At 41.3% G+C, this 26,319-nt stretch overlaps 1 protein-coding gene across 1 annotated transcript in view; it reads left to right on the top strand.

Moving 5' to 3' along the window:
• Positions 1-26,319, top strand: part of epb41l3b (erythrocyte membrane protein band 4.1-like 3b) — a 46,668-nt gene that overhangs the window by 2,046 nt on the left and 18,303 nt on the right. Inside the window, exons 2-8 of the mRNA XM_046407648.1 lie at positions 8,810-8,919; positions 16,763-16,935; positions 19,197-19,340; positions 24,399-24,503; positions 24,790-24,832; positions 24,949-25,024; positions 25,190-25,408. Of these exons, the coding sequence (XP_046263604.1) occupies positions 16,774-16,935; positions 19,197-19,340; positions 24,399-24,503; positions 24,790-24,832; positions 24,949-25,024; positions 25,190-25,408 (749 nt within the window). The 5' untranslated portion in view covers positions 8,810-8,919; positions 16,763-16,773. The remainder of the gene's footprint in view (positions 1-8,809; positions 8,920-16,762; positions 16,936-19,196; positions 19,341-24,398; positions 24,504-24,789; positions 24,833-24,948; positions 25,025-25,189; positions 25,409-26,319) is intronic.

Below are 26,319 nucleotides of genomic sequence, written 5' to 3'. Positions count from 1 at the left end.
GTAAAGGTGCTGGAAAGCGTGACAGTGAGCTGCAAAAAAAATCGCTTTAATACGCCGCAAAGCTGCAGATTCAGCTGATAATTCACCTTCTCGAGCAAGCCCGTTCACGCGTCAGTTGATACATTAATATTATAATAGTGCAAATTGCTTGAAAGTCCCTTGAAATATTCATAACTGAAAATGCTGTGTGGGTGTGGTTTGAACGTGCCCCTTATCTAAATGTCGCTGAATCCTGATTGGTGCGTCAAAGTTTGTGACATCATGTTGTCCAGCTGAGTCCTGCCCACCTTAAACCGGTAAGAAAACACACAAAACGTACACACAGAACAGAAACTTTTGAAATAACTAGAAACTGATGGAAATAAAAAAGTAAATAAATAAAAAATGGTGTTCGTGTAGGATCCTGTCACTCACAAGAAGAAGCTGACGAGGGAAATTGTTGTGGGCCTTTAAAGTGGATTTCCGTGTAGGAGACACATGTATTATTTCAAAACAAGAGGTTTCCAGGATGCTGCTGTCTCACAGCACTTTAGCTGGCAGGCTGCACTGCAATGGAAATGCACTGTTTGAATATCATAATCCCACAACAGTAAGTTCAGAATGGAAATTTTGCACTTACAGATGCTAAACTGTGTCTTATATGCTGCAAATAACGCGATACCAGCTGTGACATGGGAAAGTGTATTTAAATGTAGTGGGTGACCGTGTTCCCTGCCTGGTTTTTCCAAGCTGGGTCACTGAAACACAGGAAGGTTGTAATTATGGACGAGCAGCAGGGAATTTCCAAAATCTGACTTTGACTGGAATGCAGCTCATGTACCAAAACTGTAAGTTTAATCAGGTAATAACATCTTAAGACGTTGTTCAGGCATTATATCGAAAGGCCAGTTTCTGTGCCTTACAGTAGAGAAGACCTTTGACCTTTGCTCAGAATCAGGAATTGGATTCCCAGTTGAATGTTATTTCGTTGCTGTCTTTCAGGCCCCTCTGCACTTGGTTCAGGGCGACACAGCAAGATTAAATCTTTCTTGCAGAAGTAGAATATCTAGACATGTCGCAGACATCTAAAGCTCTTCAAGGCTCATCACAGGAGAGGTTTCCTACTGTTGGTTTGAAGTAATGTCACCTCTGATGAAGACTATCTCTCACTATTCATCTTAAGAATTTAAATCAATGCTACTGTCAGTCCAGTTCACGATCAATAGTGCTGGCATTGTACCGGAGGAGAACACATTATTTCAACTGAGGCCGTTTGATGCTCTGACTCATCGCGCTGTGTTTGACAAAGTGAACGATACGGAAGGACCATGTGTGTGCGTCAGAAATAAGGGTTAAAGGTTAGGAGAAGCGGCCTGCAGATCTCTGCTGTCTGCCATTATCACGATTCAGTGATAAGACCAGAGGCATTTCTGTAGACATTCTTGGCAATGAAACAGCTTAGCCAAGGGTTCGGTTATTGCATTACACCCACAACCTTCTCATGGTGCACATACTGTATGATGGAGACAGTGGCTCCATTATTAAACTCTCAGAGGGATGGGGAAAAAAAAGCTTTTTTTAATATCTGTAGCTGATTGTAATATAAATAATAAATGTAACGTATTTTTTAATTTTCTCACAACTCATCCCTAATTTTTCTTTTTTTTACTCAAAATCACTTTTATTTTTTTAGCTTTAATAGGATATACCACTTTGTATACCACCAAATGAAAAATGAAAACATCAAATAGTCCCATTTTAAAAGCCAATGAAATTTTGATGACAGTTAAGACAGTTAATTGACTTTTGATGTTACAGTTACTTGATTATCAAAATAGTTAATTGGTTATTTTAATCATGATTGACTAATTGATTAAAGGCGTAATTGTTGAACAACAGTACATCAATAGATTCTTTATAAACAATACTCCCACGTAAAAAACCTTCTGTGGCACTTTGCACACAACAACATGGGTCCAAAAATCAGACCCAAAAAGTATGAGGTCTTTTCCCAAGATACCATGTTTGTCTTCAAATGGCTGGAAGTACTTTATTTAGATAAATTAAATGAAGAGAAGAGAAATAAGGTTGAAATGATTCTTCATTTGACAGAAAAATTGTTTCAGTTGTTGGATTCGGCTTCTCAATTGTCAGGATTTTCTGTTTTTGACATTTTCTAGACTAAGCAATTCCTAGACGAAATAATCAGCGGATTCTTTCTGTTTTTACCATAATGTCAGCCTTGAGTGTAAAATGCAAGTGAAACCATCAGCACAGATTTCTAGCCCTCAGGTGTACGGGTGTTAACAGTCGAGTTGAAGTCAGCCGATCTCGACACGTGTGTGCAGTGCTGCTTACGAACAGAGATAGCACGTATGACTCAATCTTGTAGAGTGGAGAGATAAGCTTGTTGGGAGTCCTGTTATCTCCCGGCGTTGCCTGATCACTTGAGAGCAGTATGGGGCAGTCTTTGCCTTATAAAGCTACAGCTCGTGGGATGGCACCTTGACGGTCACAGGATATTTATAGTGGAGAGTGGAGGTTAGCCACAGACCGGACTCTCCAATCCTCCTTAAATCTTCTATCATAAACGAAGTTTACCAAAATCTGTTCCAGTTTGCTGTGAACATTCAGTCTGTGTATCGTATTCTTGTTACTGATGTATACACGACATGACATATCTGCAATGAGCTAATATTGGCCTCGCCAACTTATCTGCCCGCTTTGGTCCAGAAATACAAAATATTTAAATTGATGCAGACGTTATGTCCCTTTCAGATCAACTCTAACAACGTTTCCTATAGCGCCATCAACAGGCCAAAACTTTAATTTGTCCAGTACTTTCGTTTTGAACCAAATATCTGCTGAAGACGTTTCAATCAGCATTAGCTGCGCTTTGTGTTTAGTGAAAATTTAGCAAGTTTTAGCATGCTAACATACTAAATCAAGATGGTGAACATTATACCTGCTTGATATCTGTGCAATAACGTTGTCATTGTGAGTATGACAGCATATGCTAATATTACTCAACTCATAGCATCTCTGTTTCTAAGTGTAGTCTAACAGGGCCACTAGCGTGGCTCTAACATCTTACAGTGTTGTTTTAACAAAAGCCTACATACTGTACTAGTGTAGAAAGCTGTGACAGGGAAGAGTGATACTACGCACTGCAGCACATTTCTTCACAACCACACATTTCCCATGTGCTGCCTCTCCCTTTGTCTGAAAAATGCCTTGTCCGCAATCACTTGACAGGCATGATCATTGGCCTGCTGCTTTCCAAAGGTTACAAATACCGACCGCATTTACGATTCCTCGAGATAAGATGTGCTTCCTACATGCAGAAAAACAAGAAGCGAGTGCTCCTCTCCAACTTGGTCATAATCCCTTTTCATGCCAGTCTACAGTATGTATCCTTGGCGTTACATGAAAGACTTTTGTAACATGATGTGTAGTGCGATGAGAGTGGCGCTCAAGATAGGGGGTTGATTTGGGAGCTTTGGCCCAGTTTGGGGTCTCAAAATTGGATCCGGCAATTTGGCATGTATGCTTGTTGACCCGCCGCCCTTGGGGAGTGAAGGCATTTACAGCTGAGTAGAGCTGGACAGCAGGGGATAGTGGATTTGGTTTGTGATGGGTGGAAGAAGAAAGCAGAGCTGGCGCCAATTTACTTTAAGTTCATTGGGTTTAAAGTGTAATTTCCAAACAACAATTAAAAAGACAGCCATTTAGACTCCCTTCTTAATAATGGATTCATATATTGGTCAATGAAAGGTTTTTTGATTAGAGCGTCAGCCCCGAGAGAACGTTAATTAGCAATGATTTCATTTCAGGGTGACATATGTTGTCATAAATGCAATATGTATCATCTAGTGTATCAAGGGGCTGTTGATGTCCCTGTTTGTGGTGTTTGTCCGTGTGGGGAAACAGTGAAGACAAAATGGAGATGTGATTCGGTGTTTGGACAGAGATCCTTTTTAACTAAGCAATTAATTTCCCCCGACCCCGGGGGTGGCAGGGACTGCTGGCTTTGACTTGGTTTTTCTTTCTTTTTCTTTTCTTTTTTTAAATTGGATCACATGGCTGATTTGCCATGTATTGCAAAGGAACATGTTTCAGTGTAATTATGTATTGATGAAGTACCAGCTTGCTTATTCTGACTGCAGCACTGGAAATTGGATTGCTGTAATGAGGCTCATAAGGTTACTGATTTTAGAGTATACACACACTTTCTTACACACCAGGACTTGCTGATTTAGATTAGAGTCAAATGTGTTTTTTTCCCCCTAAAACACGTCCTTGCGGAAAGATCTTTAAAGGAAACCTCTGATTATTGATGAAATGATTTTTTCTCATACCTAAGTTTATTTAAACTCAGTATAATTCAACCTTGTGTTCCCCAGTTATGCTAATACTTGTTACAGTCAACTTCAGTTCAAGGTTGGACATCAGAGCAGATGATCTGCACAGGAACTAAGTTTCTGCACACAGCAGGAAAAAAGTGAAGGGTTAAGCAGCCACATAAGCTAAGTGGAGTCCAGAGATCACATGCTGAGTGTCTTGTGTGGTATTAATCATTATGCTGAGCAAGAGCTGCTCTGAAGGCTCTGTGGAGTCACTCACACTTATCTGCATCTCGCAATACATACAGAGAGTGCAGGATCATTGGCCGTAGAAGCTCAGATTGTGAGATAAGTTTTGTAGAGGTTTGTCTTTCTATAATCTCTTAGTGCAAACATTTCCTTAAACTGTCAGCTATCTGTGAGATTTACGCTTTTCCCTTTAACCTAAACTTCCTGTCGATCGCTTGTCAGTCAAACACAGTGGGTGATACTATGATTTAAGCACATTACCTCCAGTGAAGTCGAGCTTTGCTTTCAATAAGGACGTCATCATTGAGACATTAGATTCGCGAAAGGGAAAAATAAAAACTTAAGCTGAAATCATGTGACAGCAGACTTGCACCAGACAGGAAAAAACAAAATAAAACTGGTCAGCAGTTACTCACTTGTGCTCAGGATGGCCTGCTGCTTGTTTTATATTACACAAAAATAACAGGAAATTAAAAATGATGCATGGTTTAATATTTATCTGCTATGACTGTCATATTCCAGCGGTTCAGTTATCAGAAAGGCTAAGTGGTGCCCATGCAACCTACGTAATGACTGTTTGAATTTATTGCGGTTTTTAAAAGGACTGAAACCATGACGTCAGCCTGCTTTTCATGCTGTCTTTGCTCTGTAAAACCATTCATTTGATTTGTTAACGTGAAAGCTTTGGCAGTGCTGCTGATACCGGTGAAAATCAACACATGGCAACCTTCTGCAGCTTTCATCAGCTATTAGCCCATTGTTTTTGTGCTCCAGACTGACAAAACTAAAACAATGCTGTTGGATATAAGAGTGTGAGCAGCAGATTCCCAGCACAGGAGGTCAAATAAGCCAACTGCACAGCAATAAAAATGGATTAGAGCTGAGGTACACAAGTGACCGATTTTTCTCTATCGATCCATCTGCCAAGTATTTTCACACTAAATTAATTATTTAGGCTAAAAGAAATAAAACTGTCTAATTTTCCCAGAGCCTGAAGAGACGTCTTCAGATCTTTTCCTTTGTCAAATAAACAGTCCAAAACTCAGAGACTCTTGGTTTACTGTCATAAATGACAAAGAAAAGCACCAAAGAATCTGGAACCAGCAATTGTTGGACATGTTTGCTTTAAAACTGACTAATAATGATTAATCCTTTCAATTTCCTTTCAGTCAACTGATCAACTCCTCTGTGTCCACGTTGTTCTAGTTTTGCTTTTGCCTGTCTGGTCTTAAGATTGAAGCTTATCTGTTCCATCAGACTTGGATGAGATGACATGAACCACCTCTTGTTGCGACGAGCCGAAGGTGGCTGGCCTAAACGGGATCGGCCCAACATTCATATTATTTTCAGTTACAACTCTGCTTAACCTGCCTTGACGATCTAAATGTCAATGCTAAAAAAGGCTTGTTTGGTCAGGGACTGGTTTTTTGCTTTACTCACTGCGGCTTCAAGGCAAACTGCCATCTGAGTTCTTCAGTGATGAAGTTCATTGTCTTTTGTCCAAATAGGGTTTTCTGGTTAGTTCATACGCTCAAACGGGAGACAAATGTTGTTGATGTCAAGTGCTCTCCACTCGGCCGGGTTGGCTAGATACTAAAGGCCTGCTAACGTAAGCTGCCTTGTGTCTTTTGTTTTCTTTCCCAAGCTTTTGCTTTGTTTTTATAAAGCACTTCGAAACACGTTTTGGAGATCAAAGTGTCCCGATTTGACATCTGCAGAACTCTGCAGAAAACATTCATAAATTAAAGCTCCGTTGCAGTCAGCAGTTCTTTTTTAATAGTGTCTGTACGCTGATATTTCCTCTGGAGACTAACTGTTGAGTAACTCTTCATTTCCAGTCTAAGACTGTTTACTGTGTTAAAGGCGCACAGTCACCACCCACAGGCCAGACGATGTCTCAGACGATCAGTCGGGTCCTGACAAAGCTGCGCCAGACTCCAGCAGCTCTAAATGTAGATAACTATTGTTTGTCTGTGCAGAGAACAGACACCCTCGTTGGTTTGTACTGCTTACTTTACAGATTGTATTGTCGGGAGAGACATACTGCAGTGATGCACGTGTCACTTCATTTTTGATTTCTAAGCAGAGTTTATCATTTGCAGAAATGAAGGAGGAAGCGAAAAAACTTTTGAGAAGTGGTAGAAATCGCAGCATGTGAAATTAATGTTTGATGGTCATAGTGAGTCATGACTTTTACCGCAGAGGTTTATCAGAATCAGAATCAGAAAAGACTTTATTGCCATGTAAGTTAAGAGGTTTCACATTACTAGGAATTGTAATGTGGAAATAATATGAGGAGGTAGCAGATTGTGATGTCGTGGCATTAAGGCCAAATGAACGCAAGCGTCTTGGATGATTTTGTTTAATTACTTGGATTCACTGTGCTGCTTAAAGGCTACCAGCTGCTAATCATAAAGTGTTAAAACATGTACATGAAAATCAGCTTATGCGAACTCAGATGTTGTGTTTTCTCACTTTGAGCTCTGACGCCACCACACCAATGGAAATGAGTTCTTTCAGCGTCAGTGTGAGAAATCTGACCTTCCTACAGCCCTCCTCAGCTATTATTTCTCCTCCCAGCATTGAGGGTTACAGGAATATTTTGTTACATCTATTGTTAGCCTTCTGCAGCTCTATCCCTCACTCCCTTCGCTGATGGTTGTTTGTAAAGTTGGTGTTGATGGAATTTAGGCTAAATCACCACACAGATTCCAACGTGAATTATACGTCTTCGGTGTTAAACGTTCATCCTCGCTGTCATTGAGCTTGTTTTATGAGCTGTGCTGCAATTAGCTGCAAGCTGTAGATCCAGCTGTCTGGCTTCTGTACGAAAGAGCTGCACTGTGTGTGTGTGTGTGTTATTACAGTTACCCCGTACTATCTGCAAAGCATGCCCGCTATGTGCCCGTTACTATTTAGGGAATTTGTGTACGGCTGTAGCAGAAAAGTCTCGGATGCCATAACGTGCAGGACTGTGTGTTTATATTTGCATAGGGTACAGTAAGTGTTGGCATGTGGTATACTACTAGAGCATGAAAGCAATTAGATGAAATAAGAGTCAAATGGGTGACCGAGTAAGGTCAGGTTCCCACTGGGAGGCAAAACCCACAAATCCCGAGAGGGAACAACCCAGACACTAATTAAAAACTTGCTTTTCTGTCTGTGTTTTATGTATTTGTGTGCACCCACGTGTGTGTACCTGCAGTAGAGGAGGGCAGCAGATGTGTTGCTCCCTGTTGGTTCGTTTTAATATGGCTTGAATTATGTTTTTGCGCACCAGACTGGGTGTAGACAGTCAGTAAGTCCTTGAGAAGTCTGTTTGAAATTCAGGAAAGGAAGTTCTAATGTTTTATATGCGAGTTCTTCAGTGGAAGTAAAAATAGCAATATTAGAATGAAATAGAAATGCTCAAAGTGAAGGTCCTACATTGTTTGGAAGTATTAGCAGCACAATGTACTGTAAAAGTAAGTCATAGTGCTGTATTATGCAGAAGAATGCCTTCTGTCAGTCTGTTTTCATTCATACTTCACATGCTGTGAGGATTAACAAAGCTAAACAAAATTTAATTGTAAACAATGATGGGCAGTTAGGATTTTGTTTTGTTATTTAAATTTGTCTTTGTGGTTGTTTTGTATAAGTAATGTACAGGTAGTCTTCTGAGTCCAGTCTGCATTGATGTGTGGTGTGGATGGCTGCAGCTAAGTTATTTGCCTCCTCGATTAACATGCTGGTTACTTTCCTGATTTAGCCTTAATAATGCTGACTCATTTTTAGGTCGATGTCATCTAATCGCATGTTTTGTCCAACCAGCAGTGCAAGGATAATCAGTTCAGTGAGAGAAAAGCACCAAATCCCAATCGACTCATCATTTTTAGCTCTGGTGGGGTTTTTTTTAAGACCATATTTCTATGCAAGAGAAGAATTAATTCACATGAAGCACCGTAGAGTAGAATTTCCTCAAGTAAAGGACATCAAAATTGTGCTTTGGTGTTGAGTAAATGTACCTTGTTACATTCCACCATTGATTCAGTTTTATTTAACCACATTTCCTTGTGAGGGGAGATTATTCCCAGTAAAACAACAAACCTTGTGCCATCACTTACCATGGTGTGTGTGTGTGTGTGTGTGTGTGTGTGTGTGTGTGTGTGTGTGTGTGTGTGTTGAAAAGAGGTGGGTGGGGGGGTGTGCTGCTGAAATAATGCCCCGGCTGTCCTGATATCCCACAATTCTACTCTCAGCTGCATGGTGGAGTTTGATAGGCTGCTGGAGCGGGGGGAACTGCAGCAGAGTAGCACCGCTGTCAGGAAGCTCAAGTCGCATAGCCAGCTGGACGAGGACGGTTTACCTGGTAACGAACCTTTTCCCTTTGCCGCTTTCTTCTTCTTCTTCTTCTTCTAATCTCACACGTAGGGCTGTCATGCGAGAGATGCACGCTTATCGGTTTTGTCGTGATATTTCCTCTCTTTGCCGTATTTCTGGTCGTCTGGACCACAACAAGCAGCCGGCCGATGACAGATAATTAACATTAAGATACGCGTCCAACTGTATTCGCTCAGGCGGAAAAGTCGAGCGGACGTGGCTTAGCATGTCGGAAACGTCGGTCCTAACCTGGTTATTTTATTTTATTTTGTTTTATTTGGGGGAGAGGAGGGTTATCCCGCTGTTTTTTGGGTTTTTTTTGGGCGTGTAGCCTCTCTGTTTGTAACATTTGTGGCGATGTGTGATGTTTTTCTGCTGAATGAGCGGTCCGCAGCGGCTGCTATTCTGCTAGCTAAAAAGTCAAGGTTTGGACTGATGTTTCAAAGAAACAAACCGCTCAGGGCTCAGTCGGCTAACGTGCTCCAGTTTCGAGACAGGAGGAGGAGGAGGGGGGGAAAGTGGAAAATGGGTGAAACCAACACGTTAGAGATGCTTTTTCCAACCTTTAACCCGCCGTGTTTTTCACCAGTGAAGGACAGCGCTGAGTCACTGGCGGACTCGGTGACATCTGAAGACAAATAATGGATTAAAAGTATGACATCGGCGGACGTTAAGACGACATACTTGGGGTGTTTTTGATCTGCAGTGCGGAAGGCGTGGTCAGGGGAAGGATGACACGGTCCGGATCCCCTTTTAGCATCCTCACATCCTTGAAGGCACGGAATGCAATGGCCTGGCCTGGTCTGACTTGACAATTTAATTAAGATGCACAGTAAGCTGTTGTGGCGGTGGCAGCAGTGTTGTGGGCCTCGTTTGCAGTTCATTCAGTGAGAGAGCACCTTTTGATCGCAGCCTAAATTTACTCTGACCTGCTAACTGTGTGTTGGGACGCTGGCATCTTTTCTGTCCCACATTTGCTGGAAAAGCTGCTAAAGCGCTTCAGTATTTGTTATCCCACATTCTGAGGGAATATTGTGGCTTTATGGGGATGAACCACCAAGTCAGTTCAACAGTTTTTATAGCCAAACATGAGAAATTCGTTTTATTAGACTTTAATATTGGCAGTGTCTATCCTGAGACTCCCCATCCCTTCTCCTTAACGAGGAAAGGCTATCAGTAATATGATTAGATCACTGCATGATCACTTTTTTTATTTATCCAAGCACTTCGTTAAAACAAGACAGCCATACACAGTACAAGTGGAAAACAGACGGTCTCATATTACAGACCTCTTTTATTGTGCAGAGAGTAGCCAGAAGAATAACGGAAGAGTCAAAGTAACGCAGTAAGAAATGGTAGACGACATGATATTTAATTAGATTTAAATAATCAGAAAGAACCACAGAGACGCAGTGGAGTCGTGTTGAGGTAAAGGGAAACAACCTATTTTCATCGGTTCTGCCTGTAAAAGGTCCACAAGGATGATTTGCATTTTATAGCCAAAAGTGTCAGAAACTCAATATACCAGCAGCTCAAACTGACTGCTCTTTAAATGGAAGAAAAGGCCAATACTGAGTGTAGGAGTAGATTTTAGAAGATACATATTTATAAATGCTGCAACAGTTAATCAATTAAAGGAACAATAACCAAAAGTCAGTTTGATGATCACATAATCAAAAGAAATAATTTTTAAAGAACTCAAATGTCCTCAAATGTGAGAATGTGCTGCTTTAATGAAAAAGAACACACCTTGCATCTCTCATAGAAACAACAGCCATCATTAATTTTGTTTATAAAAGGTTAGCAAGGATGATTAGATTTATATTTTACATGCTTTACCTATGATTTTGAACATTATACCATCCACTGAAGCTGTATGCCAGAAAAGGCCCCAATCTATGTAGTATAGCTATGAAATTATAAACTGATTAATCAGTTAGTTGATCAACAGAAAGTTAATCAACTGTTTCGAAAATCAGTAACCATACCAGTCATTTTGTAAAACGTGAGCATTGAACGCTGACTTGATTTCTGCTTCTCAGTTGTGAGTATTCGCTATAGTTTTCACCATTTTAACAGTAAGATGTCCTCCAGACATGATTGGTGATCAAGTTATAGCTGATTTCCTGATTACCTTTGGTATAGTTAATCTCAGAAAATGCAAAATCCCTCTTGGTCTGTCCCGATCACTGCATAATAAGTTATTAGCTCTTCATCAAGCTACCAAGATTTTATTCTAATCCTACGCATTAACAGGGGATTTTCCCTTTGTGGCCAAAGTAGCTGCATATACTGGTTTGACCGACACCAGTATAAATATCTGCCAGGAACTGTTTCTCAGTCCCTAATAAACTGGTGATGTTTGTGCCTATTTTTCAAGGAAACCAACCCTGACCTTAAGTGACTGCACGCCAGCAAAGCCCCGCTGATCACGTCGCATAATGAAGCGCACAGTCAAGTCGAGATAACAGTAACAACTTAACTTGTCTGTCTGTTTTGTCCCTGAACGTCTTTACTTCTGAAGACAGTAATGCCAGGAATGTAAATGCAGCAAGCTGACAGGATTTATGGCCTCCTCAGCAAAAAGTGCTTTCAGCTTGGAGTCACCTTCATGTTACGAGTTGAGTGTCTTGTTCGGTTCAGTGTACGGGGGTTCAATTAAAGGATTTTTGAAAATCGTAACAAGGACTGGATGAAAACCCTCTGAGACGGCTATTGAATCAAAAAAATGTTCCAATGTCCAAAGACATTTTTTGTTTCAGCTGCTGCCATGGAAATTCTCCTGCCATTTTAGCAGTGGCTCATAAGGCTAGCTAATCAATTATATTCACCCTGTTCATGTCAAGGAAGGTGAGCTAAATAATAACCAGTTCAAAAACACGTACTGACCGTGAAGTTGAATGAGATCAGTTTTCAAAAACAGGACTGTTGTGTTGGACAGTATTAGTTTTAGTTATCTGTGCCTAATAAACTGGCAACTAAATGTACGTGAAAATATGTCTCTACCCCAATACTCCTACACTAATAAGTGTTTGGATGTTTTGCTGAGTCACAGATGTTACATTTTTAATGGTTTGTCACACAGGGTTTTGGGGTTTCTTAAGCGTTGTTTAATTGGTTGGTCGGCCCTCTTTGTTGGCTCTCTAAACGAATTGGTCTGATCGCTTTTTCAATTTTGTGTTTGTGCTGCTCCAGAGCCGGAGAGTTTTCTGGCTGAACCCACTGGAGTGGAAAACAGATCTGTCTTGAATTTTTAAGAGTTGGGCTGAAGTGTGCTGAGATGTGAGATGTCGTTGAGGAACATTTTGTACCCGTGTGAAGCACAGTTCAGTTTTCTGTCACTAGCTTGTAGCTTGTTAGCTTGGTCAGTCACTAGTCAGACTAACATTTAGTTCCTCGTGCTGCTTGTTAGACCAGTTAACATGGACTCACGATCAGATGAAGACACGGCAGCCAGTATCACACTGTTGCCACCTCATCTGCCATCCAGGCCAGTTAAATTTTTAGCTCTGGTCATTCCACTCTTTCTTGTTTCACTCCCGACTGTGAGCTCTGTGGGGGATGATACCGCGAATCATGTTTATCTTACAGGTTTACAGAATTCCCGGGCTGCAATTAGCGATTATTTGAAAAACTAGTGAAAAATGTCCATCACAGTTTCCTAAAATCCGAGGTGATGTCTTAAAATGTCTTGTTTTGTTTGAAAAATTATCCAGATGCCAAATAGATTAGCTTTACTCCACTGTAAGACAAAGAAAACCACAAATCTTCACATTGCAGAGGCTGAAACATGAAAATGATGCACTGTAAGCTTGGAAAATGACTCATCAATGGCTAATCAAAACTAATGCTGATTAATCAATTTATCAGCCCAGTGTTGCAGCTGTACAAAATGTGCTTTCTGTTATTGTGAAAGCTTCTCACCAGTGGCTGCCATTCATTTTGGCACACAGAGCTAAATCTAATGTTGCATCTATTATAAGTCACTGTTGTTAAGTCTTCACTGAATGTAAATATCGAACGACAGTGAATATTGGGAATGGACCTTCTGTTGCCCTCAGTGGAGCGTCACATTCTTGACAAAACATATCAACGTTTGTGTTTGTTGTTTGGAGCTTAGGTCAGTTGAAAGCACCTAACCCCTCAGCAGAGGTGTCCCATTTGAGGAGCCAGACCAGCCACATGGTATCCCGTTACAGTAGCTGGGTTTGTGTGTGACAGCTGTCAGCCTTGCGGCCATGTAGAGCGGTCACATCATATGCGGCCAGCCTGCTCGGGATGGGCCCTGACTTGTCAAAAAACGCCGACCATTTCCCTCTGTGTAACCTCCATAAGCCCCCAGCAGCAGGGTTATGGGGCAAGGGTTGCATGGATAGGCCCAGCTGTGGTGTACTTCAGCTAATGGCACTCAGCACAGATGGCAGTCCCTCATCCTCCCCTGACAGAGTGTGTGGGTGTGCGTGTGTGTGCGTTTCCATGTGCACAGGCCATTTTCCAACAGTGTGCATTACAGTCACAAATGGACCTGAAAAATGGGAGCCTGCGTGTGTGGGGCAGGCAGCACAGCATTTAGTGTCAGCGATCAATTATGTAATGTAGATGCATACTGATAAACCTCTGCTGAGCTTTTAGCATGGACATGACTATCCACTGCAGTGGCTTGTCTCACCAGTCTGCCTGACTGTGATTTGGTTTCTGATTGAATTGGTTTGTTTAGTTGCAGACAGCAGGTTTGATTAACCTGTGGGTTAGTTTGATTTCTGTTGGGAGGAAGAAATGGAATTGTTTTATTAATGATGGGATTGTTCTTCTCAGGAAGGTTAGTTACTGGATGTAGACAAGCAGATAGACGGTTTCCACATCAGTGAGAATATCAGCAAAAGACACATGCTTTCCATCAGGCCTTGAAGCTGGTTTTTAATGTGGTAATGTGGCAAATAAATGTGATGACATCTTTGACACTAAGTGCTCGTGGTTGTAATTTTTGCGCTTTCTGTGGACGAGGTTTGAGTTTCTTTTGAGTTTCTCTTCAATCTTTTTCCTCTTTTCAGTCACTGTGGGTTTTGTACTCAGTTCTTTTTTTATTGTTCTTTTTTGCTGCAAGAAAAACAGACGCACCACCTCCTGTTAGGGCGCCGTTTTCGACCCTGCAGAATACCTGGATTTGTTTAACCATGATGCAAACAAATCTCTTATCAGATGTTTTATCTTTCCGCACTCTTTATTTATTTATTTATCTTTAGGTTGTAAGTTCAGGTTGTGAACATTGATGAGGCTGCCACTGAAAGCACCTCGTTCTCGGGGAACGAAAGGTGATTGGTCATCTTTGATTCGGGAAGTTTCAGGTTTGATATGTGGATGTGATAAAATGCTACTGAACTCCACCTCTGTGTGCCTGTGGATTCTGCTGGTAAAAACAAAACCAAACACCAGTTGAGTGTGTTGAAGGTGATAAGATTTGCCTTGTGCTGAATCTTACTGCAGCAGCTCCTGTATTCTCGCAGTAATCCAGGGTGCTAAATGAGTTGTGAATACAGCTTTCTGAATGCATAATGTATGTACCAGTCCATGGTGAAGGCCACACACAAGGCTACTGTGTGGGCTGTTGTGTGGCCCTGTGAAGAGTGCCTGTCACCAGTGACTGAATGTATTCTTCCTCCATTTCTATGGTGCTAAGATGTTCCTTTCTTCCCATCCTACCATAGTTCCTGTTTCATCACAGGGTTAATGGAAGCAAAGGTTATCTGTGCAGCCATCATGTGTCAGCTGATTGCTGAGCTGCAGAGAGGTTTTGATGGAATTTTGGTTGAGTTGGAGTTGGACTTTGGATCTTGACGTCACGTTATCACTTCATTCGCTGCATGCGTTACTGCTGTAATCTTAATGGCCTTTTTATAGCACCCTGAAGTTACTGAAGTTGAACCTTAGAAAGAGTTTGATCAGCATGTTGCATTGATGCTCTTGACTTCTGTGAAAGCAAAGGCAGAAGTAACGTAAAGTCTAGAACGACTGTATTCTGAAGGTTTTTTTCTCAATTGGCAAAGCTTGATTTGGCTTTGTAATGTAATCCTGTTTTCAGTCCTTCCACTGGGATTCAAACCCACAGCTCATTAGCAAAGATGAATTACCCTTTGGCTTTACTTAAGATCTGTATCATTCTGCATTATTCTCATTTGTGGAGTCTACGCACTAATAATCACACCTATGGGATGAATGAATATTCATTTCAGCTCAAGTATTTTGAAGTAATGCATCTCCCACAGTGGTAGACGTACTAACAACCTGGAGGCATGATATAGGCATGGAGTCCAGCTGTTAACAATCCTGCTGTGTGCCTGCTAGGGCTTCTCACAGCAGGACACATGGAGTTGGGCATGTGGGCCAAATTTAGTTTGTGGAAAACCCTTCAAGAATGTTTGAAGTTTTCTGACTGAGACTTGGGTTTCTTATTACAAATCTGGCCAGAAAGGGCAGATTCGTACTTGTGGCTTTAGAAATAATCAATAATGGTGGTTTTCATTTTGTTTTGCCATACTTTTTTTACATTACTTTTTTTTTTTTTTTGCAACCATAGCTCTCCATTGTAGTGGTCAAAAGTTTAGGGGTTCACCTCAGCCCACAGTGTTGCTTTTGTTGATCCAGAGGCTGGTGTCCGTCGTCATGGCTGGAAGTCAGAGGTCCTCCCCTGAATCCTTCCACCCCGGAGTAAACATGGCCTCTATAAATAGAGCCCAGGGAGAAGCAGGCCAACAGCAGAATGACAAGCATCCATACTACAAACCCCAGACTCTGTGTAGCAGAGGTCCAGTGTTGCTGTCCCACACACACGCCCTTCAAACCCCACATCCCGATGTCAAAGCCTGTGGCTGTGGTTTGCACAAGGGGCCCCCAGTGCGATCCGTCCTATCTGTCATTTTTGTTTTGCAAAACTGACCATTAGATGTTTCCTCTCATTACCCAGTTTTAGACCCTTGGGACCCCATCTGTCACTGGTATGCTGTTATTCACAACGGGAGAAGGTCATGCAACGTAAGACACAGCGTGACACGGCTGTGTGTAAATACTCTGCAGAGAAACTTTGGGACGTGACAGAAATTGTGCAACAGTGAGGAAACTGCTCTTATTATTTCCATTAATTAATCTTTTTATTTCTGTTTAGTTGATTTTCTTTTCCCCTAGAGGTGACCCAATCAGTCCATCAACAGAAAATCTATCCACAATTTGAGGATGACACTTTGGGCTTTAGGAAGCAGTAATGGATTCGCTATTTTACAGCATTTTATCGACTGTAATGTTAATCAGTTAACCAAAAAATTTAAATTCAAAGTAATAAGTACATTTAACAAGTTGTCGTCTAGACAACCGGTAGATAAGGATTTTGTGTATCTGAAACGTTTGTTCTTTTAAAGGCACAGTGCATCCCTTCTTATTCAGTCACCTGCTCAGACCAAATGATTAAGGGAGATAATAATTGTCAGATAGTGAAAATAATCCTGAATTGCATGATGAGGGTGTTTCAAACCAGTTTATGGAAGAAGCTATGCTGTATATTGTATAATATATTGCGGATGTCAGGGCACCAGCGGTCAAAGCACTTTCCTTTATCAGCTGCTGACACTCTTGAGATTGGAAACGGGGCTTGGGTGCACCTAAGCCACTTACATTAATTTCAGTTTTTATTCTGCTGTCAAACAATATCCACATCTCTGCATTTGCATCGGAAGAGGAGCTTATCGCTACATGAGGCCGAAAAGCGACAGTAGATCAATTCATAACAAGTCAGCTGACTCATCTAGTTTTGCTCTTGTCCCCTCCTCTTTCCTCCACTCCAGCGTGATTTACCATGACAACTGAATCAGGGGCAGATTCGGAGGCCAAGCAGCCGCAGGAGAACAAGGAGGCAGAGAAGGGAAAAGCTACAGCGGCCGAACCCGCCTCGCCTCAGAACCAGCCGGAGCAGCTCCCCGCCGCCGCCGGACACAGCACGCCGGCCAGGAAAGAACAGGTGAGCCTCCTCATAACCACAGACACAAGAGGACGATCCAACCGGTTGTCTTTGACAGCTTGAAGTGACACAAAATCATTAACCTTCTAACATACTCTTCCATTTTTAGCCATGCTCATATGAAACTCTTCAGTAATTTATTTTAGGGTGTTTTTATGGTGTACATATCCGTTTAGATCAGGCTTGAATTTGAGAAAACATTACACACCATTCATCCCACTCCTGGATGAATTGTGCCTTTGTGTAGAAAAATGGAAATGAACAAACAAAAAAAAAACAACATGCTGACGACATGACCTCGGTGTTCTCAATAGTGGTTGCAGTCCTGTAAACTTTCAGCCAGCTCCCCGCCAGTGCTTTTATTCTGGGATCGTGGTGAAACTGAGATTGCGAAGTGGATGTTTTCATACGGAGCATTACGTCAGCTGATTGTGCTGATTAACTTCACTTCGCACAGCTGTGGGAGGAGGAAGCGAACCGAGCTACTGAAGTTAAACCTCAGGACAGTTCACGGTTTGAGATCTCAGTGATATCAACACGAATAAACGGCCTGCGACAGTTTGATCAGTCAGGATACAGGAAATTCACTTTCACAAATAACCAGATGTCAGTTATGTGGTACAGTTGGCTCCATTGCCCACAAGGAAGACATTTGATGCAAAAAGCATCTTTCATTTCCAAATGTTTCTCTTAAAGCAATGCAGAACATGTCTTCTTTTTCCTATAAGATAGCTGATCTTAAATTTCTCTCCACTTTGGCACATAAACAGCTGCCACCTGAGAATTACTTGCTCTTAAATTTAACAAAAACAACACACATGCTGCAATTGCAGGCTTCTGGATTAAACATTTCTTTTAACATTCTTGTACAGAAGAATAGCAAACCTTTAGTTTAGTGTCTGTTAAAATATTTGATCTCTGTTCATGAGAGCAGAGCAGCTTGCAGCCTGTCCACATTATGTCTGCGGCAGCGAATGGATCTCCTGAAGTGATCTCAAGACTAAGTGCTTATCTGCAGATTTTGGCACATGCAACCTTCAGGGCTCACTATCTAATCGATCTACATATTGGATTTCCTGTGATTCCAAACTGCAGCAGGGCTGTCTCAGACTAAAAGTAGATCCCTGCTTGTTCCCTGATTTACTAGTTGAAAGAAAAGCATGCATGCAAACAGATTTGATCTTCAGTGTGTGGCAGAAAACCAGATTGTTGGCTGTCATTAAAATTGTTGCTGGTAGACACAGTATTATCCCAAACAAATTCATTTCATTTTACACCACCATCGGTCTGTCTAACCGAGAGAGCAGGAAATAATTTGAAGGTCCAAATGACAAAATGTGACTGATGTTCTGTTGCACAAGTTGCACAAGTCTCTGCACAAGTTCGATGCATCATTAAGTGGGTCCCTTACGACTTGTCTGCATTAAACAGGCGTCACAGTGTCACTCTGTGGACGATGGGTGACGCTCTGCTGTTGTCAGACCTGTGTGAACTGGCAGGAACAAGGCTGAGGGAAATCGCAGCACTCTGTCACAGCGCTGTCAGCCTTTCCTCCAGACACATGCTCAGGCTGAGAAACCTCTCTGCTCCAGCAGGGTGCACATATGAATGAAGTGGCTTCAGTTTACAGTTTTTTTGGGGGTTTTTTTTGCCCTGATTTTTATACATCTGTGGTGCACGTTTTCTTCAGTCAATCTTCCGTCTGTGTTTGAAATTCATCCTTCAGTACCTTTTGAATCTAAATCCTCCTGTTACTTTCATCCTCATGCTCCCTAAAGGTGAAAGTAATTATCTTGTACGGTTAATCACGACATTGTAATGGTGCCAACAGGAAGAACTGGTTTGCGTAAGCTCTGTTAGGTATGCACAATGTGCTGCATGTAGCCTGAGGACACAAGATAAGAAATTTTTAATATTAAAATGAAAAGGCGCTTTAAAACCACTTCGGGCGTGATTAAGAAGGAAAAATATCTGCAAGCCAAAGGCCTCTTTTTCTGTCAGTGAGGAAAGGCTTTGTTTTCAGCCAAGTGGAAAATTGGATTTTCTCTATTTAAGACAAAATAGCAGTACACCTCGAGCTCTTCTCAGTGGGGCCAGATTACATTCACTCAGTCTCTATTTTTAGGTTTTTTTTGACATGTCGAGAGACGTCTTCCTGTTCTAACGCGTTCAACAGGGAAAACGGAAAAGTCCAGCACAAGAATATCTGACAGCTGATCACTGTTAAATGTTATGTTTAATGTTATTTTTCTCTCTCTCAGGAGCAGCAGGACGAGGACCAGGTGTCCCACAGGTCATCCACCAGTCGTCTGTCCAGGTCTCCTTTGAGAGGAGTGAAGAAAGTGAAGATCATGCAGTGCAAAGTCACCCTGCTCGATGGCTCCGACTACACACTCAATATGGAGGTGAGAGACTGCAGGTGGTGGTCGAGGGATGCAAACGGGGACCTTGTCAATCTTTGATTACACGGTTTTTCACATTTTAACCAACCAGTTAGAACAACACTCAGTTTGAGATTGGAAAAATATTCTTCCTGGCTTCTTCATTTCTCTGTCATTAATCAGAAGGAAAAAATACATTCAGGAAAGATCGAAGCACTGAGACTGAAAATTTATTAAAATTATTACTAACAGCAGGGCTGTCTCAGACTAAAAGTATTAGTACTATTTAATAATGGGGGGGGGGGGGGGGGGCTGTACTCGTTTTCAGGCTAAACCGATTTGTAGAAGAGCTTTTCTGTTTTATACAGTTGTTCGAAATGAAACTCCTGCTGCTGTATCACTTGGCTTTTTGAATTGGCTGTCATCAATGCAGCAGCACTAATGATACTCTCTTAAGTCTATAATGACTATAATCACACCAGTATTGAAATGTCTTATTTCTTTCTTCAGTGACTTTTATGTAGAACAAGTACTCCTTAGTTAATTTACTGATTATGAGTGACAACGTTCATCCGTAGCTTGGCTTGTCCACCTGTGGACGTGTCTTTGAGTGAGAGTCAATGATTCGACGGGAACCACACCGATAAACATCGTTACATGGGAAGGGGACACACTGGATACACTTAAAATTTCAGGTTTAAGCAGTTTTTTTAAGTTTGCAAATCAACTCAGTTTTCACTTTGCTAATTTCAGTAGCAGCTTATCTTATTTACTCAGGAAGCCGAATTTAATTTTTTATTATTATTATTATGCTTAGTGCATACAAAGTAAAACTCTAATCACTTCCCTTTGCAAAAACAAAATAAGAGTGTTCATGGAGAAGTTATATCCGTTTCGATTAACAAGTAATGCAACATGTGGCACCGTTTCAGCGTTAGAAACGTTAAAAATATATTTGACAGAAGACAGAAACTTTTATCACTGATAGCTGAATAAGCACCACTGGCCTTCTGCTGCTGGATTCCCCTGTGTACCAGCCTCATGATACTCGGCCTGTTGTATTAACACAGAAATAAACTGTATTTTTTTGACAGCCCTTTTTAGAAGTATGGATTTCATGGATTTCACTACACATTTACATTTGCATTGAGTCGGACTGCTTTGTGGGATTTGTTTTCTCTCCAAAGCTTCTCTGTGCTGTCTTGACGGAAGAAAAACATTTAAAAAATACAGTATTCATACAACGCCTCTTAAATGTTAAGTTCTTACTTCAAAGCTCTTCCGCTCTCCAGAAATAAACCCTATGAGGAAAGCAGAGCCAACAATCACCGAGGAACATGTGTCTTTGTGTTGTAAATGTGAAGCGTGCAATACTGCTACCCCAGCAGTGTGGCTTTTATCCTAATGTGCAAAATTAAATATGGAAATGGGATGTTTTGTGCGAAGGAGAAATAGAGCGTGAGCTGGTTGTTAATCATAATGGGTTAGTATGAGAGACGAGGAGGGAGGGTGTTGGATGGATTCATTCATTTCTGGGGTGGACAGTGTAGTAAAAGAGTGATATCACAAATTAAATGTGTTCAATGTAATTTGCCGAGATTGAGTTGTATCAGTATAAAGCCGTGCTGATTTAACAGTCAGTCTCACGAGTCTTTTGTCAGGTCAAATTGCTTTGTAACTACGCAGCACCGTGTAGCCTCCAGTGAAACAATTACTATTGATTATGTAAAGTTTTTTAAGCATCCAATAAGCATCCAATATTCAGAAATACTCTCACTCACTCATGCAACCAGAGCCCGCAATCAGTCGAGGAAAATGTGAGTGTCGGAGCACCGCAGCATAATAGCTTCTTTCTGCCATCAACAGTCATTCTTTCTCTTGGAACATGAGTTCAGGAATAAATTTGAATACTGAACTCATTTGACATTTCGTTGTTAACAATGGAAAGTTGAGCTTTTTTTTTCTTTCTTCTTCTTTTTCTTTCAAAGTCATAAGACTTTGGAACAGGGAGTAGGAGACCTTCCTCCCCAAATCTCCTTTTGAACAGATTCCTCCCCACCAGGGGTTTGGTTAGAGAGGGATTAGCCGACTGTTTTGGTGGTGAAGGCTTGTGACTGCGAAATGGGGGCATTTGTTGGAGGGAATCAGTGTCACTGACTCTGTGTGCTGGCATGATTACTCCATGTCCCACTGTTCTTAAGGACGGCGGTCTGGAAATAAGGGTCAGTCTTTTACGCAGCGGGTTCAAGATGGGAATGTCATCCTGTATAAACGAACGTACAGTTGTTGTTCCTCGGTTCTGGGAGAGTTGCAGATTTTCGGTGTGGAATTGAAATCACAACATCCCTGTTAATAGAATCTTCTTTATGGCAGTATTGTGGGATAAATGTTTAATAAGGGCTTGGACTTCCTGCCCTTAAGGCGGGCACAGAGAAGGTTTCTGCAGTGCTGGTAATCCAGGTGCATGTGCTCCTGGAGATGCACTCATGCTTTAAAAGAAGCTAAATATCTGCATAAAGTATGCTTCAAGGCACTATCTTTTATCCAAATGTAAAATGAGTCATCCCAACCAAGCGACAGGTGTGTTAGAGGGAAAGTGCATCGTTTTAGAGTGACACTACAGTTGCGTTAAGTTTTGGGACTTTGCAAGAGACAGATTCAAAAGCTGTGGTTAAAATTAATCTGGCAAAGGCTGAGATGTATCATGACTTCTACTCCCTAATGAGAGACAAGCTCCAAAACATTGTTCTAACTTCTGTTTCTGCTCTTCAGGAGAGCATTATTACTCACAGGTTGGCCTTTTAAATGCCTGTAATTGTTTCAGTTTTTTACTGTTTTGTTTTTGTTTTGTTTTTTTCTTTACTTTTTGCTTGATTATCATTTAATCTGTTGGAGCCCTTTTGAAAGCAAGATGACACATCCCAAGGGGTATATCCTTTTATAGTAAATGTTATTAATTTGGCTAATCTCTGGTAATGTAAACATCACAGTTTAGTGTGCATTTGTGTCTAATAGCAAGTTTAGAGAATTCAGTAAACCTTGTCCCATCTGCTTACTAACCTGTAATCCCCTCCCCGCCAGGCCAGCCAGGTTGAGTCTTAATGGCAAAAGTCTGACCCCGCATCACTTTGTCCCAGCACTGACGACATGAGTAATACCGAGAGCAGACCACAAATTAGAGTGCATTAGAGGGGATGTGACCAGAAGGAACAGGTAGAGAAAGAAAGACGAAACAGATAAACTTAACTGATTGACATATCTGTCCAGTTTTTCCTTTCGCATCTGTTCATGAAGCTCCCCGTTTCTTCATAAAGCAACTCGCACACATTTTACCAGCTTTTGCAGGAGGCCCGTCATCTGTCTGATGCCAAAATAATTAAATGATCAGATTTTTAAGTTATTTATCAAGCAAAACAAAATGACAAAAATTCACATTCAGTTTTTCCAATAGCTTTAGAAATATGAAGGTATGTGTTTTATCTGATTTGAATTATTGGAATTTTGATTGGACAATATGAGCAATTTGAACTCATAACTTGGAGCATTTTGTAGATTCGGTTGGTTGGTTAATTGAAAAATACTGACGTATCCACAGAAACCTCAGTGGGATAAAAGCTGGATCCAAAATTATAATCCAGAGAGTACCTGCACACCCATAGTACAAGAAGAAGAGAACAGAAGATGGGAATAAATGCACTAAATTCATTTGAGCCACAGCTCTGCCTGATCGGCAGTCTCAACCTGGCAGAATCAGGCACCTTTTATAATCAGCACGGGTACAAAATCGAACTGTGGCAATTGTTGCAGCAGGCGTAAGTCACAACCTGAATGATGCTGGTAGTTGGACAATACTCACAATCACAGTAACAATGACTTGGTGTTTTTACAATTTTCCCTCCGACTGAAGAGGTTTCCTAAAAAATAAAAATCACGAGTAAAAAGCGAGGCAACAAAAAGACGCCTAATTAGTTGCTCGCTTATGAGATGAGTTGTCATGGCAACCAGTAAGGCACAATCATGTCGAGTGGGAGTCCACACATCAGCTAGGTCAGATATTGGTGTCGTACACAGTGAGGGCTGACGATCCTCGGGTGATTTCAGTTCCTCCTCCCAGTCCTATTTGACCTGCTCCAGAATGTCAGGATATGACATTTTTGCCCCTCCTGACCCTGTAGTTTCCCAGCTCAACTCAGTTTCCTCCGTTGGGAAAAATGTCTGTGCTAATTGTTTCCTTTTTTTTCCCCTCCATTTTGCTTCAGAGGGTGTTAATCCCTCAGCAGAGGGAGATAAAAATACTGTGTATATTAGGCATGTTTTTGGAAATCCCTTTAGTTTAGCTTCATGTCTTTGTCCTACCTCCAAAGTACATGACTATGCATGCTCAATACTGTTTATTTTAATTATAGATAAATAGTTTAATAATAGACCTGCAACAGTTGCATAGATATGTTCAGAGTCCTGCTGTTAGACCAGGCGTGGCTGTGGTTTTTGATAAATCCAGTCACGCGGATTCGGCTCTGTGCATCCGTGTTGTGGCCTTAAATACATCACATGAGCTGGCCAAATGAGTCTGGGAACTGAGCTCCTCCAGTGGGGGGGGGGGGTTGAGCTCCAGCCGATGACAAAGAGACGGATGGAGATGTGTGGCCGTTTTTAATTTTAAGCATTCGCTTAACCGATGTTCACCTTGAGCTCAAGAGTGCAAAGCTTTGTTCATTCCATCATGCTTTTCATTGAAGATATCAATCCAGACTGGCCTATGATCCCTTGATAGGATTGAGGGTTTGCTGCACTGGGATGAGCTGCATCTTCATGCTGAGTCTTAATTTCTTGTTGCTGTTCAGTGAAAATCTTTCTAACAAATAGCAAATATGTCTTTCTTTAATCTCTAGTAGTTAACTTTTATATTTGTGCAGATTTAATAATCTTTGATCTTGAAAAGAGTTGAAATATCTGCACAACTCTCCTCTCATTCATGATAACATCCTGATTGAGTTCTGATGGTGTGATCCTTTTTAAACGACATCCTAAAAAAAGATTCCACCGTAACTTGTGTTGAATGCATTTTTTCTTCTCCCACAGAAACGAGGCAAGGGCCAAGTGCTCTTTGATAAAGTCTGTGAACACCTCAATCTCCTGGAGAAGGACTACTTTGGCATCACATACAGAGATGTAGAGAATCAGAAGGTAAAGGAACATGCAGAAGATGCTGATAGCAACTTTTATGGAGTTGTTAGTAGGATAAACAGCAATATGAATTATATATTTAGAGTCACATATGATATTGAATAATGTTAAAAACTAAGGAGGAAGGAAAAAGATGACAGTGTTCGGTAGTGTAGTGTTTGTTTTACAGCAGCAGTGTTTGATTAAAATCCTGTTTCAAAGGAAAGAGACAGTGAATCACTCAGGAAGTTCGGTTCTGAGCCAGCTGAATCGCAAACTGGTGATTAATGCTTTATGTTTGTTGCAGAACTGGCTAGACCCCTCCAAAGAGCTGAAGAAGCAGATCAGGAGTAAGTCTAATAATCTGTTAAAGCCATTCAAGTGTTTGGCCCTCAACAGCCAGCTTTGCGTGTTTGCAAATAAAAAAGCAATTTTTTTGTAATTTAATGTTCTTTCTACATCTCAGCTGGTCCCTGGAACTTCGCTTTCAACGTTAAGTTTTACCCTCCAGATCCTTCCCAGCTGACTGAGGACATCACAAGGTGAGCAAGAAGCTAATTTAGAACAAATGTGATATTTACTTGTCACCAGTCATCAGTCCTTCTCATAACTGGACTTTTGACTTTCATTTTTATTGATTTGGGTGCCTAAAGAAATGATAACAGATTATGGAGGTGAATTGTAACCGTCTTGTCTTTCTGTCTCAGGTACTACCTGTGTCTGCAGCTGAGAGATGATGTGGTTTCAGGCCGTCTGCCCTGCTCCTTTGCCACCCACACGGTCCTGGGCTCCTACACAGTGCAGTCTGAGCTGGGAGACTACGACCCAGACGAACTGGGCAGCGACTACATCAGCGAGCTGCGCTTCGCACCCAACCAGACCAAAGAGCTAGAGGAGAAGGTCATGGAGCTCCACAAGACCTACAAGTTAGTCTGAGCATCATTTCTTTAACTTTACTTATACTGAGCTCGAGCTGCCCTGGACCTGACAGCAGTGTGCAATTCAGTTATGTATGCAGCTGAGAAAAGACTGAATAGCAGACAAAAGTCAAAATTTGTAGAGGTTGCCGGGGTGAGTGAGGAAATAGCAAGCAATTGACATAAGCATATCAACATTTTTATCGACTCAGAGCTTCTCTCATCTGGATTTTGATGGTTAGACAGTAAGAGGGCACAGAAAAATCAAATGTAAAAGGCAAAGCTCAGGCTATTCTGCTTTATGTGTGGGCTCGTTTTGGTCAGACTGACAGTGGGTTGAAAGCAAAGCAAAACACCCAAAACTGTTACCAGATTTTGATTTGAAAGTTGCTAAACTCCTATAGTTTTAAATCTATCATGTGAAACAACCCTTTAACATTGACTGAAATCAATTGATCGCATGTTTCTCAGAATATTAAGTAGATTGAAAATAGGTATTCAGGGCCTTTAAGCCTTGAAATCTAACGACTTCAAGCCTCTCAGTCAACCTGAGTGAAGTTTACAGCTTGAAATAATAATGTGCTCTGAAAGGCAACTTGCCTCCAGACATTGGATTTGTGTCTTCCTGTAAATGGATGTAGCTGGCTCTCCTTTGCCTGAGCCCTTCATTGTGCCTGTATGACAATGATTTGTGTGTAATTTGATGCTGTGCTTGCTTGCCCAGTGAGGAAATGTCAGTGCAAGGCTTAGGGGTCTCTCTAAAGACCATCTGTTCTAAAAATGGATGCACTCATGGTACTCTGTTAAAAACATCCATAAAACAGCCATTTTCCAAAAGCTTTTACACACTGAAACTGTGGATTATCCGTGTTTTAGATCTTATTGGACCCTGTGTCTCAGGTGTCGCATTTTCTCATCCG

This window comes from Scatophagus argus, chromosome 13 (genome assembly GCF_020382885.2).
Source record: "Scatophagus argus isolate fScaArg1 chromosome 13, fScaArg1.pri, whole genome shotgun sequence".
Classification (NCBI taxonomy): Eukaryota; Metazoa; Chordata; class Actinopteri; family Scatophagidae; genus Scatophagus; species Scatophagus argus.
This window is presented reverse-complemented; position numbering and strand designations above follow the sequence as displayed.